Source organism: Microtus pennsylvanicus, chromosome 2, assembly GCF_037038515.1.
Source record: "Microtus pennsylvanicus isolate mMicPen1 chromosome 2, mMicPen1.hap1, whole genome shotgun sequence".
NCBI classification, from domain to species: domain Eukaryota; kingdom Metazoa; phylum Chordata; class Mammalia; order Rodentia; family Cricetidae; genus Microtus; species Microtus pennsylvanicus.
This window is the reverse complement of record NC_134580.1, coordinates 130,539,333-130,555,680: the sequence shown is the minus strand read 5'-3', so window position 1 is coordinate 130,555,680 and position 16,348 is coordinate 130,539,333. Positions and strand designations below refer to the sequence as shown.

The 16,348-nt window shown below is 48.6% G+C and overlaps 2 protein-coding genes across 2 annotated transcripts in view; one reads left to right on the top strand and one right to left on the bottom strand.

The window, feature by feature from the left end:
* Positions 1-14,047, top strand: part of Pigu (phosphatidylinositol glycan anchor biosynthesis class U) — an 83,527-nt gene extending 69,480 nt beyond the window's left edge. The window contains exon 12 of the mRNA XM_075962654.1: positions 13,655-14,047. Within this exon, the coding sequence (XP_075818769.1) occupies positions 13,655-13,768 (114 nt within the window). The 3' untranslated portion in view covers positions 13,769-14,047. The remainder of the gene's footprint in view (positions 1-13,654) is intronic.
* Positions 14,048-14,227: 180 nt separating this feature from the next.
* Map1lc3a (microtubule associated protein 1 light chain 3 alpha) lies at positions 14,228-15,817 on the bottom strand. The gene is made up of 4 exons (XM_075962656.1): positions 15,628-15,817; positions 15,265-15,320; positions 15,073-15,179; positions 14,228-14,798 (listed from the first exon to the last, which is right to left on the bottom strand). The coding sequence occupies exons 1-4, from the start codon at positions 15,665-15,667 to the stop codon at positions 14,636-14,638; spliced, it is 366 nt and encodes a 121-aa protein (XP_075818771.1). The 5' UTR covers positions 15,668-15,817; the 3' UTR covers positions 14,228-14,635.
* Between the last annotated feature and the right edge of the window lie 531 nt (positions 15,818-16,348).

The window sequence follows — 16,348 nt, the reverse complement described above, 5'->3', positions numbered from 1 at the left end:
TGCTCCACTGAATCCTTACAACAAATCTAGACCAACTGCTATCCATAGTTTACAAATGAGGAACTGAGGCTCTGCACTCGGGGTCAGTGGAGTCAAGAAACAAATCCAGCCGGGCGATGGTGGAGCACGCCTTTAATCCCAGCACTTGGGAGGCAGAGGCAGGCGGATCTCTGTGAGTTCGAGACCAGCCTGGTCTACAAGAGCTAGTTCCAGGACAGGCTCCAAAGCCACAGAGAAACCCTGTCTCAAAAAAAAAAACAAAAAAAAAAAAAAAACAAATCCAGGTAAGGCGTAACTTCAGAGGCACCCCGCTCTTAAAACTGTGCCTTGTTGGCACTGTCAGTAGACACATCAAATGAAGTGTGGTGAGGAGGTCAAGGGGAAGCAGTCTTGTGGATCTGAGGACAGCAGAAGCAAAGGCAGGGAGATGGTTTGGCTGTTGGGTGAACAATAGAAGGAACAGCAGTGTCTTATATAGCCCAGGCTGGCTTCAGAGTTACTGTGTGGCTAACAATGACCTTGGTCTTCTGATCCTTGTGCCTCCACCTCCTGCGTGTTTTCACCACTCCTGATTTATGCAGTGCTGGAGATAAAATTCAGGCCTTCCCGGATGTTCAGCAAGCATTTTAACAACTGAGCAACATCCCTAGCATTTGGTTTTGTTTTGCTCTAAAAGAATTTTTTGTTTTTGTTTTTCGAGACAGGGTTTCTCTGTAGCTTTGGAGCCTGTCCTGGAACTAGCTCTTGTAGACCAGGCTGGTCTCGAACTCACAGAGATCCGCCTGCCTCTGCCTCCCAAGTGCTGGGATTAAAGGCGTGCGCCACCATCGCCCGGCTGCCATTTTATTTTATGTTAGACTCTACCCTCATAGTTGTGGTTTTGGAGCCTGTCCTGGAACTAGCTCTTGTAGACCAGGCTGGTCTCGAACTCACAGAGATCCGCCTGCCTCTCGTAGTTGAAGTCTTAAAAGAATCAGTTGTACTATTGATCACTTTAGTGCCATTGGCATAGGCAGGTATCCCCTGAATAGTGGATGGGTTGGAGGCAGAGCTGTTTGGAAAGACTAATGGTACCAGAGAATAGGCCCAGGGAGCTATTGTCTCCAGGATTAGCAGTTTGGGCAGGAGTTTAAGCTTTTGCTAGTGAGTTGCTGGGACTGGGGTTTCCTGTGTAGATGTCGTGGAGAATTTACATCCAACCCACCCACCTTTGGTGTATGAACAGCAAGAGAGGTCTCATCCCTAGTGGTGGTTTCTGGTGGTAAATGAGCAGCATCTCTACCCGTGTCCTACAAGGGCAGAGGTCTACAGGATTCAGTGTAGTGTCTAAAATAACCCTTCTGCTTGCCAGAACTCCGTCCTTTTGCATATATCCCAGGGCTTGCATGTGATGATCTTGGACCTGCCTCGGCCTCTAGGGAGGTTGGTGAACTCCAAAGAAATATCCTCAGTCTTGACTCTAGTTTTGCTCAAGAAGTGGAATTGGCAGTGCTTATGAGGCATCTATGGGATGCTGCCTCTATGATAGGAAGGCTTCTTAATACTGGGAGACTGGGAGCTGGAGAGATGGCTCAGAGGTTAAGAGCATTGCCTGCTCTTCCAAAGGTCCTGAGTTCAATTCCCAGCAACCACATGGTGGCTCACCCTCATTTGTAATGAGGTCTGGTGCCCTCTTCTGGCCTGCAGGCATATACACAGACAGAATATTGTATACATAATAAATAAATATTTAAAAAAAATACTGGGAGACCGTCTGCACTCCTCAGGTGCCATGGAAAGCAAGAGAAACTTAATTATTGTAAAAGACGGACTTGGGTTGGACTAGAGACCAAAGACAGTAGGATGACGTATATTGGTGGCTGAACTGCAGAGAGCAACCAAGTTCTTGGCGTCATTTCTTACCTTTAAAGTTTTTTTCTTTTTAATTCTTTTGTTTTGTTTTGTTTTTTCAAGACAGGGTTTCTCTGTAGCTTTGGAGCCTGTCCTGGAACTAGCTCTTGTAGACCAGGCTGGCCTAGAACTCACAGAGATCCACCTGCTTCTGCCTTCCAAGTGCTGGGATTAAAGGCGTGTGCCACCACTGCCCAGCTAAAAATTTTTTATTTTTACTATGTGTGTACATGCTTGCTCTAGGAGGTTAGAAGAGAGCATCAGATTTCTTAGGACTGTAGTTACAAGTGGTTGTGAGCCACCAAACTTTGGTCCTCTGCAAGAGGGGAAAGCACTCCTAATCGCTGAGCCGTTTTTCCAGCTCCCAAACCTTGTGTTTTGGGAATGGTCTCTCACTAGGACTTGGGACTTGCCAGATTAGGCTAGGCTAGCCAGCCAGTAAGTTCCATGGGTCCTCCTGTCTCTACCTCTCCAGCTCCAGGATTACAAAATATACCACCATGTCTAGCTTTTTATGTGGGTACTGGAAATCAAACTTACTTCGTGCTTGCATGTGAAGTACTTTATTGGTTGTGGTATCTCCCCTGCTCAATCATTTCATGTCTTTTATTTATTTTTATTTTATGTGTTTGAGTGTTTTACCTTCCTGTATGTATGTGTACTATGTGTGTTCCTGGTGTCTGTGGAGGCGAGAGGAGTGTATAGACGTTCCAGTAATTGGAGTTACAGATGTTGTGAGCCACCATGAGAGTGCTGGGCTAAACCTGAGTCTTGTGGAAGAACAGCCAGTGCTTTTAATTGAAGAGCTATCTTTCCAGTCCCTATTTCTTACCTACCTTCTAAACACTTTATTTCTATTTCTCTCTCTCTTTCTCTCTCTCTTGGTTTTTTTGAGACAGTTTCTCTGTTTAGCCCTGGCTGTCCTGGAACTCTTGCTGTAGATTAGGCTGGCCTCAAATTTAGAGATCGGCCTGCCTCTGCCTCTGAGTGCTGGGTGGGATTAAAGGTGAGCACCACCACTCCAGGCCTATGTATTGTATGTGAGTATATGTAGACATGTGTGGTACATATGTGACGTGACAAGTGTAAGCACTTGACCTGCTGAGCCATCTTACTATCTCTTAGCTAGCTCTTCCTTGGCCTCCCTTTCCTTCCCTGCTATGCTGTCTGTCTCTTGTTGGACCATGAACTTCTTGAAGGTAGGGATCTACTTCTTCCCCTTGTAGGTCACCAACTACCAAGTCAGTGAGAGGCACAGAACAGTTGTTTAGAAAAGTATTTGTTGAACTGGAGAGATTGCTCAGTGATTAATAGCATATACTGCTCTTCCCAGCACCTACATGGCAGCTCACAACTGCCTGTAACTCCAGTTCCAGGGAATCTGATATCCTCACATAGACACACATGCAGGCAAAACAACAATGCACGTAAAATACATAACTAAAACTTTAAAAAATAAAAATATTTGTTAAATGAATGAGTAAATAAATGAACACACCAAAGGCAACCAGAGAAAATACCATGTGGTTTGTGGCCGGATGTGCTAACTGGTGAAGGAATCTGGTAGGAACAAGATGGCTTCCCTGTTGAGAGGCCAGACGAAGGCCAGAGGGACTCAGAGTAGTAACAAGAAGGGAAGGGAAAGCTGGGTGATACCTAAAGTGTCTGATACCTATAATTTCAGCACTTGAAAGGCTGAGGCTGGAGGTTCCTTGGTTCCAAATCAGCCCAAGCTTCCTGGGGTAAATCAAGCTAACCTGTACATTCCAAGACCTTGCCCCAGGGAGGGAAAAAGTGAGGAGGGTGTGAGGGAATGAGAGGGAGAGAAAGGTGGAGGTGAGGTCTCACATCTGACTGAGGTCAGTGTGTAGTTGTCTCCATCCTTTTCATTCCAGCCACATCTGGCCTCTTTATGTCCTGCACAGCCAAGTCAGGTCCTGCTTCTGTGTTGGCATGTTTCTATTAAGATATCAGGCATCTGGGGACATGTGCTCCTTCCACAGCCTGTTCTTATGAATATCTTTCTAGCAGGGAAAGCTATTTTCCTCTAGCCTCCTCCTTCACTCCCTGGTACATGCAGATAAGAGCTATTTTGTGTGCCAGATGGCGACAGATGTCAAATGGGTGCCCAGAACCCAGACCTCCATTGTCCAGATCAGCTTTATATATACAGACTGCATAGAACAGCTTGACCTATTGAGTTCATGAGGAAAAGGATCATGCCCTATTACAGCATGGATATATGTAGATTACTAGTTACCCCAGCAGGTACTCCAGTGACTAAGGCTCTGTTCTTTCTCTTGAGGGCCATTAAATATTTTTCATCATGTGGTAAGTTCACATCATTTGGTAATTACCATGGCCTCAGAGTCAGTAACAGGAAATGACCGACGTAAACCATCTAATGAGGCATGTGTTTTGTGTGTGCATGCGCTTGAGCGTGAGAGAGAAGACTGAAGTCTACTGTTTGACTGCTTGAGGTCTCCTCCAACTCCCTCACTGCTGACCTGCAGCAGGTGATTTAACTTCTTTAGGTTACAGTGTCTTAGTCCCAGATTTTAGGGTGATAATTCCCACCCCATCGTGTGTAGTAGATTTGCCTGTGGGTCCTATTGTTGCCATCAGTCACATGCTGGCATGGGAAATGTGGAGAATAGTGTGCTCTTTAGATTACACAGCAAACTTCCAGGGCAATGCTCAGTTCATAAATGATGAGATGAGAAAGAGACAGTCTCTTTTTCTTTCCTATTGAAATTTCTAGACAGGGTCTCATGTACCCAGCCTTACCCCCAGCTTTCTAGATAGCTGAAACTGGCCTTGAATTCTTCATCTTCCTGCCTCTACCTCCCAAGTGCTGGGATTATAGGTGTAAAAATTGACCAGTGATTTTTTTTTTTTTGATTTTTCGAGACAGGGTTTCTCTGTAGCTTTTGGTTCCTGTCCTGGAACTAGCTCTTGTAGACCAGGCTGGCCTCGAACTCACAGAGATCCGCCTGCCTCTGCCTCCCGAGTGCTGGGATTAAAGGCGTGTGCCACCACCGCCCGGCTTGACCAGTGATTTATGTACATACAGAGAGACAGACAGACACACATACACACAGAGCTCTCATGAATTTGTCTTTCTAAAAGAAAAAGCTAAAGAGTCCCAGACGCTCTAAATAAATTTAAGAACATAGAACACAGGTGAATTTTACTTTAAAATTATAATAGTGGCTCATTCTTAAGGAAGGTTTACAGGGAGCAGGCCCATGTAATCTGGATTATGTGCTCATTTGGTCTTCTGAGCCTTTCTCCATGTATTTACAAGTATCATGTACTCATGGAGAGTTTGTGTGTATGTGTGTTCATTATGATGGAAGTATCTTCTGTTTTCCGTTACTAAAACATCTTGGCTGGATAGTGGTGGCATATGCCTTTAATCTCAGCACTTGGGAGGCAGAAGCAGACTGATCTCAGTGAGTTCGAGGCCAGCCTGATCTACAGAGGGAGTTCCAGAGATTCCAAACTACAGAGAAACCCTGTCTCGAAAAACCAAATAACTAACTAGGTAGGTAAGTAGGTAGATAGATAGATAGATAGATAGATAGATAGATAGATAGATAGATAGATAGATAGATAGACAGACAGACAGACAGACAGACAGACAGACAGACAGACAGAGCGAGCAGCTTGGTCATCTTCTTTTGCTCTGAAAGAAGCAAAAAAAAAAAAAAAAAAAAAAAGAGGAATCTCCTGTTTATGTCCTGCAGGAGAGATCTCAGCATGCTCCGACCATATAACCACTGTTCTCTGTAGCCCTTTAGGTGAACGAGACATAGGAACCCACAGTCTGGGAGAGAATACAAATAAACAAGCAGGGCAGAGCAGTGTGATGGGCTCACCGTGGGGCTGGGAGCGTGGAGCCAGGACTGTGGATGCTTGAGAAAAGTGGCTTCTAAATACAGTTCTGGGGAACATACAGGGTCCAGCTGGGTACCAGGAGGAGCAGGAGGAGGAGGGGGGAGAAAGAGAGATGGGATACCCGAGGGAGAGGGTCGCGCTGCGTGTTACTAGTGCTTGTGTAGTATTGGTTGTGCTTGCTGACAAAGAATGGGAACATTCCAGGGTTGCAGTGGTCAGAGCTACACGGCCCTTAGGGACCTCGTTACGCTGAGGTTCAGGCTGAACCATTAGTTTTCAACCAAGGATAAATGTGATTGGATTCAGACTGCAAACTGTATGCTGCCAGAAAGAGAAGGGGTTGTGAGCGGGAATTCTGGTGTGGAGGAGGCTGCTGTAATCTGGTGAGAGGTCGTACTCTTCATTTCTTGAGTAGGAAGGTGGCTGTGAGGACTCGGTATGGTGTTGAACAGGAATGTTTTTGAGAATCGAAAGGACCAGGTAATAACAATTGCTGCTCTGGCACCAGTCTGCAGTCCTACCTGGTAACAGTGACTTGAAGCCCGGTGATTCGCTCACTTTTTCTTTGTTTTAGAGACAGGATCTCTTTCCTGTAGCTCATGCTGGCCTCTGACTTACTGAGTGACTGAGAATGACTTGAATTTCTGGTCCTCCTCCTTCCACCTCTCAAGTGCAGGGTTTGCAGGCCTGTGACACCACTCCCCCTTTCCTGCTGTTTTTCTCTTTAGAGTTGGAAGGTGAGGCTCCGCCCCCTCCCTTGCAGGGTCTGTTTGGCCAGAGTGGGCAGGCCAGTGCTCCACACTCAGCTGCCAGCCTCCTTGGCTTCTACTTGTCTAGACTTCAGGCTGGTGGCCAAGGAAGCAGCACTTGGCCAACTGTGGCAACCAGCTGAAGTCCTCCAGAGTGTCAGTGTCTCCAGCAGAAGGAGGAGGCCTAGGGAGTCAAGACATGCTAAGGTGATCACATCTGTTTCCAGGAGCTGTAGTCAAGAGGCTCCAATTGGTCAAGGTGGATAACCCAGTTGACTCTGAAGTCTCAGACTTACTTTGCCTTTTCCATGAAGAATCTGGTAGAGTAGCAGATCTGGGAACTGGGGAGCACAGCCTACAGGATGCTTGTTAGGGCATGGAGTATCAGCCAGCCTTGGCCAATTTGCGTGCCAAGCTAGGAGGTGGAGGGTGGAGGAAAGAACTCAGATTTTTGGATGTAGACAAGCAGGGCTGATGATATAGCTCGACTTTCCACTCACCTGTGACCTTGGGTTATAAATGGACCCCAGTTTGGGAGTTGTGACGTTCCTAAAGGGACTGGCCAGGTGCTTAGAAGATCTTTTTATTCTCTCTCTCCTGTTACATCTGCACTGAAGCGTATTCTGAGTCTCATTTCATTTTTGTGACCCTGGTTACCTCATGAAGTCTCCACTACAGAGTGGAGAAGTGCAGTCCTGGGTACTTTATGATTGCCAAGGCCTGAAGGGTAATGCCAGAAGCCTAAGGACCAACACGTGCACCCAGAATATGAGCCCTGTACCAGGCCAAAGGCTCTAAAGCTGTAGCAGATGCCACCCCGTTGGGGTCATATAACTAAGCATAGGGTTCTTATGGGGGCAGGTGGAGCAGCAGAGGCTTCTGTCAGTGTTTGGAGGCATGATAGCTCTGAAGATACTGCAGGAACCGGGTGTGGTGCAGAGTTTGTGCTTGTAATCTGAGCATCCAGGGGACTGAAGCAGGCAGATCGCACCGAGTTCAAGCCAGCCTGGTCTACACAGTGAGTTCCAGGGCAGCCTGTCTCAAAAATGAAAAAACAACGAAGAGATCAGGAAGACACCCCCTCTGTCCTCCCCAGCCCTGCACTCCTGATGCTGTGTTAGTGCACTCCTTCAATCCTAGCACTCAGGAGGCAGAGGCAGGTGGTTCTGTGAGTGCAAGGGAAATTGGTTTACCTAGTGAGTTCTAAGCCAGAGGCACATAGTGAGACCCTGTCCAAACAACAACAAATCAAAAAACAAAATAGCCAACAACAACAAAATGGCTGTGTTGGGGATCAAAGGAGTCTTAGAGGAGGTTCGGGAGTGTAGAAATAGCACCCAAGCGAGAGGCTGGGTGATCAGCCACAACAAGTAGGGCAGCTTCCAAAAACAGGCAGAGGGACAAGCATGTTCTTGGGCCCCTAAATCCTAGGTATAGACTAGGGAAGACCATTCTGGTGTGTAATAAACTGGAGCTGATTGTTCTCATTTTATATGTGAGGAAAAGGAAATTTAAGGAACAGAAAGTCGGTTACTGACTTGCTCATGCTTTTGTTATTCCCTGCTCAACTTTCTCCTGCTCAGAACAGGCAAAGGGGCTGTGGGTTTGCAGCTGTTGAGCAGGGTGAATTCTAGAACCTCTGGGAAATCCCTTCTTCTTGTAGTCTTAATGGAAAGTCCCAGGCCCAGGCTTTCCTCTGAAAGGGCCAAGCTCAAGCTAGCCTTCTATCCTTTCCCTGTAGCCATGGCCCCTCCCAGAACTGAGGACGTGAGACTGTGTGCCAAAATGAGTAGGGCCCTTTTCTACACTTTATTATGCAAATTTGGCGCACTGAGCACTCATATGTCCACTACAAAGACCCTATCAGTGACATGCTACAGTACTCCTTGGTTACAAAATCCATCCTGTAAGCCATCTTTTATTTATTTTATTGTTATTTGGATTTTTTTTTTTTACTTACTATTTTGGGCTTTTTGATTAGGGTCTTCTAGGTGCTTCACCAACATGCCCTGTTCTTTTCTGTTTTGTGTTTGTGGAGGGGGTCATGCACAAGCCATGCATGCATGTGGGCAGAGAAGAGCTTCTGGAATCAGTTCTCTCCCACCATCATGTGGGATCTGGGGAGAGACTCATGTCATCAGCTTGGCCGCAGGTGCCTCAACCTTCTGAGCCATCTCACCAACTCCTCCCGGATTATTTTTACATTTATTTCAAATTGAAATGCAGGCATCAGTACATTTCCTGCTAAGTATGTCAGCTTTTACATCATTGAATAGAGTTCAATATTTATTTTCACTTAGACAATTAACATAGTTGAAATTTCGGGTCTTTCGCATCTATTTGTCAAATCCACCTTTTACCGATTTTGCTTTGAAATCAAGTTTACATCCTTGGGATGCCTGGAATTCACTCTGTAGATCAGGCTAGCCTTGAACTTGAAAAGATCCCTCTGCCTCTGCCTCCTGAATGCTGGAATTATAGGTATTCTTCACTGTGTCTTACCCACCAAAATGTTTTCGAGGTTCATTGTATTCTCACATACAATAAATAGTCCACATGGAAGCTGGAGAGATGGCTCAGCATTTAAGAGCACTGGCTGCTCTTCCAGAGTACCCGAATTCAATTCCCAGCACCCACATGGCAACTCACAATTGTCTGTAACTCCAGTTTCAGGGGATCTGACACCCTCACACCAATGCACATAAAATAAAACTAATTTAAAAAATAGTCCATATGTACCAGACTGGGTCTAAAATTCACTTGTTGCCAAGGATGACCTTGAACTCCTTGATCCTCCAGCCTCTACCTTTTCGCTAAGTAGTAAATGCCAGAGCAGCTTAGATTAGATATTAAGACCCTGTCTCAAACAAATAAACAAACAGACTGAGAATATAGCTTTTGGAGCCTGTCCTGGAATTAGACCAGGCTGGCTCAAACTCACAGAGATCTGCTCGTCTCTGCCTCCCCAGTGCTGGGATTAAAAGCATGCGCTACCACCGCCTGGCTGTTAGTTTTTTTGAGGCAGGGTTTCTCTGTGTTACTGTTAGCATCCTGGCTGTCCTGGAACTGGTGCTGTAGACCAGGCTGGCCTTGAGCCCAGATATGCCCTCTTCTGCCTCCCAAATGCTGGGTCTAAGGCGTGCCCCATGCTATCTTGATACAGCTTTCATAGAGTACTTGCTTAGTATGCAAAAAAGCCCTAGATTCAATTCCCAATACCACATAAAAATATATGGTGGCACATACTTGTAACCTCAGCATTTGAGAGGTAGAATCGGGTTTAGAAGTTCAAGGGGATTCTTTGCTACATAGTTAAGGCCAGCATGGGTTTCAAGATATCCTGTCTCAACATAAAACAAGTGGAATGGTGCACACCTTTAATCCTAGCAGTCGTGAGGCAGAGAGGCTGGAGGATCTCTGAGTGGAGGCCAGCCTGGTCTGCTTAGAGAGGCTCTCTCTCAAAACAAACAAACAAAAAACAACAAAAACAAACAAAACCCCAACAGCCAAAAAGACAATTGTTTTTGTTTTTCTCTAGATAAATCTTGTATTGTGGAGTTTGTCTTGGAGTCATAGAAGGTTGCAGAGATAAAGAGAAACCCTATATATCCCAGTCTGTTTTCCCGTGTTAACATCTTAAATTGTACAGAACTTTTATTAAACTGAGAACCCACTCTGGGACATTACTCCTAACTGAATGGGAGTCATGTCTTCTTCGTCCAGGACCAACCTAGAGGACCGTGTTATACTTGGTTGTGTCTCCCCAGTGCCCTCTGCTCTGCACCTCATATTTATTGTTCAGATCCCCTAGGGTTGGTTTGTTATCAGACTGAGACTTGTTCTCTTTGTTTTTAAAGAACCCCCGGGGATGGAGAGATGGTTCAGCAGTTAAGTACACTTGCTGTTCTGGCAGATAATCCCAGTTTAACTCCCCATATCCCACCTGGTTACTCACAACCATCCACAACCCCAACAGACACACACGGTGCACATACGTGTATGCAGGAAAACTGTAGAGTAAAATAAACCTAAAGGAAAGAATCCGCAGGCCAAGCTCCCTTCTGTCAGAATGTCACCCGTGTGATTTCAAGCTGATGCACTTGATTTGCCATGTTTGGTTTTGGGGTTTGTTTTGAAATAGTCTCACTCTAGCCCAGGCTGCCCTGGAACTTGCAGAAACCAGCCAGGTATAATGCCTTTATTCCAGCCCTCAGAGGCAGGGTATCTCTAAATTTAAGGCCAGCCGAGAATCCATCGAGAATTCCAGGACAGGCAGGGCTACATAGAGAGACCCCTTTTTTCAAAAAATCTAAAACAAAACAAAAAATTTGTAGTAATCCTCCAGTCTCCCCTTCCAAGTGCTGGGATTACAAGTATGTGCCACCATGCTGGGCCTGAATTTTTTAGTCCAAGGAATACAGGAATGTGGTGGACAGAATTAAGGTTTATAAGAATAGCTCCTGGGCTGCTCCTGTGGTAGGAGTTGCTTCTCTGTAATCCCAGCACTAGAGAGGTAGGAGCTAGAGGATTGAGTTCAAGGTCGTCCTCTGCTGCACAGCAAGTTTGAGGCTACTCTGGGCTTTTCAGATCCTGTTTCTAAAGGAAACAAACAAATAAAAAAAAAAAAAACAGCTGCTCTTACGGCCCTACAGTTATTTCTTTAGGTCAGGTCCTTTTGAATAATGTGTTTAATATTTGTATATTCCCATATCACATTAGATTGGATCCTATAAAATTGCCAATATTATTATTATTGGCTTTTTGTTGTTGTTGTTTGCTTGTTTTTCTTTTTCTTTTTTTTTTTTTTTTTTTTGGTTTTTCGAGACAGGGTTTCTCTGTAGCTTTAGAGGTTGTCCTGGAACTAGCTCTTGTAGACCAGGCTGGTCTCGAACTCACAGAGATCCGCCTGCCTCTGCCTCCCAAGTGCTGGGATTAAAGGCGTGCGCCACCACCGCCCGGCTTGTTTGCTTGTTTTTCGAGACAGGTTTTCTCTGTAGTTTTGGAACCTGTCCTGGAACTAGCTCTTACAAACCAGGCTGGCCTCAAACTCTGCCTCCAGAGTGGTGGGATTAAAGGCGTGTGCCACCACTGCCCAGCTTATTGGCTTTTTGAGATGGGTTTTTCTGTGTAGCTCTGGTGGATTCCTGGAACTCGCTCTGTAGACCAGGCTGGCCTTGAACTCAAAAGACTGCCTCCTGAGCACTGGGATTGAACCACCATCCAGCTATTGCCAACATTAATTTGCAAGACAAACAAACAAAAAATGTTATTCCCAGATGTGTCTCAACCTAATAACCTAGTTTGATTTGCCTTCCTTTGACCTAGCCAGCTCATCACCATGGGACAAATTGTGAATTCTGAATCTCACAATTGCCTCTCACCTACCCTGCCACAGGAACTGGGTTTCCCTTTCCCAGACAGAACGTCTTGGGGTCTCGGTGAGAAAGCCCCAGGGCTCAAGGTCAGTGATTGCTGCCTTCACCAGGCTGGCCAAAGACTGCCTGGTTGCTTGCTAATATGTTACAGAACCCCGTGTCCTTTTGTAGCCGGGGCCCACAGCATATTACCCTCCAGGTATGGCCTTGGTCCAACAAACTGAATGCCTTGAGCCTCAATTTATTTCTTTTTTGTTTTTGTAGTTTTTCGAGTCAGGGTTTCTCTGTGTAGCTTTGGAGTCTGTCCTGGAACTAGCTCTGTAGTCCAGGCCTGCCTTGGCTTCCCGAGTGCTGGAATTAAAGGCATGCGCCACCACCGCCCAGATGAGCCTCAATTTCTCTACTAGTAAAATAGACCATTAACCTCCCAGTGAGATAATGGTAGGTATGTGTCCAGAGACTATCAGTGCTTTTGGCCACCAGGGTCTTTGTAGCAGCTCTTCTGCCTTCAGAAAAGTCTATTAGCTGCAGGACAGGGCTCTGGAGACTTACCTCAACCTGATCTGCCCCAAGACTCTCACTCAATGTTTGCCATATTCAAGGCCTGTCTCCCCATGTGAACTAAGAGTTGGTTGCTGCTGGTACTCCAAAAGCTTTTGAGAACTGTGGTGTCTCCGATAGTGCCTGCCTTCTTTGGTGAGGTGGGGCACTCCCGTGTCAGCTCCAGTTAGTCCAGTCTTGGGCATGTTGGACTGAATAGGGTTGCAGACTTTGGGGTTAAGTGTGCAAGTGAGACAAATCCTGTTTCTCTCTGAGGCTTTATTTAGGGTGAGAATGGACTGAGATTCCCGGCCCCTTTTGATTTTGTGGTCAGACTGAGTTGTGGCAGATAAATGTCACAGCAGCAAAGGCTGCAGGGCTCATCCTTAGCAGAAGCAGTATTACCACAAAGTGTCACACAGTTGTGTGAAGTTGCAGTCTGAATGAGTTTATGTCAGCAGAGAGGTTAAGCGGTTAGGACCTAGGCAAGGGTAAGTGAGCCTGCAACAGAGTTGAAGAGCGGACAGGTATTTAGATGATAATGCAGAGGAAACCGCAAAGACCTGTGGTTAGAAAGGCAGTGCAGGAAGTGATGTAACGCGCAGCAGGGACCAGGTGCAAGGACCTGAAGCTCAAGGGGTCTGAAGCGCTAGAAGCCTTTGGGAGAACTCAAATCAAGCAGTAACATGATCAGATTTGTGGTCTAAAAAGCTCCCGCTGGTACAGGACAGGGTTTAAGAGCAGGGAACCCTGGGAAGTGGTTTTGTTACTGTTTACGTGACAACAGTGACTTTGTTGGGGGTTGTTACAGGGATGGGTGGAATTGTATGTTTTCAAAGTAGAATTGTGGGCTGTGTGTATGGGAGAAATACTAGGCAGTTCTGTGTCCTGAGCCCCTGGAGGCTGGATGGGGAGTGCCTGTGGGAAAAGACAAGGTACACGCACTGTTTCCTAGAACACTGGTCTAGATTCCCAAGGATGGAAGTGTAAACAAGGGAGCAGAAGGTAAAGTGCAGGCAGCTGCCAGGTGGTCAGTAAGCTCTTTCAGAAGTAGGTACGTGCCAGGAGGGAAGGAGGTCCCTGGGTAGGCTCACAGATTGGGCTTTGATGGGAGGTGCCAGGCAGGAACTGTCTCAGCCCACAGCGGCCCTATTTAGTAAAGTGTGCCCCATGGCTTCTCATTCTCTCTTCCCCTGCCAGATCCTGCTCATCTCCGACTACTTCTATGCCTTCCTGCGACGGGAGTATTACCTCACACATGGTCTCTATTTGACTGCCAAGGACGGCACAGAGGCTATGCTTGTGCTCAAGTAGCCCTGGCCGGCACAGGGCTGCATGGACAAGAGGGGGAAGGGCCAGAAGCCAGGCCATCCTTCATCCAGAGTTGCCAGCAGGCAAGTCCTCAGACAGAAGAGGTTCAAATCCAGGGTTGCAAATCTCTGGCACCAAAGGGGACTCATAGCTGGCCACAAGCCCCATGGGGAGAAGCTAGGAGCACCCCAGTTGGACTCTGCACAGGAAGGAAGGGGGAAGCAGCAGGTGAGCAGGGCTTTATAGGTTGTGGCTAAACTTAATAAATGTGTGGGTTTTTCAGTGTTGTTGTTCTGATGACATCTATTCCTGGAGTGGGTTGAGTTTGGCCCCTAATACTGTATGACATCCTGTACTAAGGAGTAGGTTTCTGGGAACCCACAAACCCTGACTGGCAGAAGTGTGTGGCCACAGTCACCTAGCAGCCCTCCCCACTCCCAAACAAGCAGCTGGAGGCAAAGGGCCAGGCAGGCCTGAGCAATCTTTATTCTGCTGAGGAAATGACCACAGATCCATACACCATGTCAGGACAAGGGGAGCCAGCCTTTTGGGGGTGGGCAAGTTCTGGCAGGAGGCAAAAGCCTCAGGTGGATGAGGGACAGGTGGGCAGACAGGCAAGGGGCTTAAAAAAAAAAAGACAAACCACAGAGCAGGGGTGCTGCCCCCCACTCCCAACCCAGCCAGCACCCAGAGGAGCCCTAATATGACTGGCCCAGGGTATGGTAGGCTGGCTGGTGTCCCCTACCTGGAGTGGGGGGGTTGCATCTCTGCCTAACCCACTAGGGACTGAAAAGCTCAGTTTAGGAGCCAGGACCTCCCTGGAGAGAGCCTGACCAGAATTCCCAACCACCCCCCACCCTTACTCCTGACTCAGAAGCCAAAGGTTTCTTGGGAGGCATAGACCATGTAGAGGAATCCGTCTTCATCCTTCTCCTGTTCATAGATGTCCGCGATGGGCGTGGATACGCTCACCATGCTGTGCTGGTTCACCAGCAGGAAGAAGGCCTGCGTGGGGTTGAGCTGCAGGCGGCGCCTGCGGAGGCAGGAGGCAGGCCAGGTGAGGAGGCCGCCTGCTGAGGGCCTGGGTGACCCACCCAAAATGGTTCTGAATCTTCACTTTTCGTCCACCACAGCCCGGGCTCTAGCCCTCACCTCTTTAGAAGTTCACTTCAACCCGACCTTGACCTTTCCCAGCCTCCTAGAACGGGCTGGGTGCCCTATCTCCTGTCCCCTCGCCCCACTCCACCCCTTCCGAGTGGAACCTGGCCCCTACCCCACCCAAGGCCTTCGGGAGGCTGCCCACGCACCGGATGATCTTGACCAACTCGCTCATGTTAACATGGTCTGGGACCAGAAACTTGGTTTTATCCAGGACAGGCAGCTGCTTCTCACCCTTGTAGCGTTCGATGATCACCTGGAAGCATAGTGGGCGGGGGACTCGTAAGGCAGGGGCGGGACCTAGTAGGGCAGGGCGTGGCCAGCGGGGGCTACAGACTCACCGGGATCTTGCTGGGGTGCTGGTCGCGGATCTGCTGCACCTCCTTACAGCGGTCGGCTGTGGACAGCACTCAAGAGTTAGGCCCCGCAGGGCTGAGGCCTCCCGCGACTCCGCCTCGCCGTCCCGAGGGGCGGCTCCGGGCCCGCCCCGCCCCAGCGCCCGCCCCCGGGGCCGTCGGCCCCACAACCCTCAACCGGGGACGCGGTAGGGAGGAGGGCGACCCTGCCAGGCCTTGCGGCCTCTCCACCCGGGGTCCGGCCGGCTGGTGCCTGACGTCATGGGGCTGACGTCACCTGCGGCAATCGGGGCCGGCTGGCACCCCCATCCCTTGGTCCCTGCTCGCAGTTCGCCCCCAGGGCCTCACCGAAGCTGCGCCGCTGCTTGAAAGGCCGGTCGGAGGGCATGGCGCGGGCCCGGCGGGGCGCGCAGCCGGAGCTCCGGGGCGCGCGGCTCAGGGATGTGGCTGCGGTTCGGTGCGCCGGGGGCTCCGGGGCTCGAGCTCAAGGGCTGCAGGGCTCGCGCTGAGCCTGGCGGTGGCGGCTGCGGGAGGTAACTCGCCTGGGTGACGTCAGGTCACAACATTCCTTAAAGGGGAGGCCGGCGCGCCGCTCCCATTGGGCCGACGGAAAACACGCCTGCCCGGACCTGTGACGCCACGGCGCAGGCTGCCCGGATTCCCGGCGCAGGTCGCGAGGGGGCGGAGCCCCGGGCGCGTCACAGCGTTGTGACGTCACGGTTGGCGGGCTTGTCTCTAGGTCCCCCAGACTGAAGTTTTCACCTTCATTTCGTCGCCTGCACTTCTTGGACACCGTGCCTTCACCGAACTTAGCATTAGAGGTCAAAGATGGTAACAGAGGTGAGGCGAGAGGGGGAGTGGAACACCCAGGCTTTTTAAAGTTGTTATGTGTCTGTGTAAGTGTACGACGCGCGTGCGAGTGCCCGCGGAGGTCAGACGACAAAGTTGGATTTCTTGAGGCTGGAGGTAATACTGGAGGTAATGGGAACCGAACTGAGGTCCTTTGTAATAATTTCCAGAGCCATCCATCGCTCCAGTCTTGTCCCGGACCCCTGTATCCGTCCGTCAC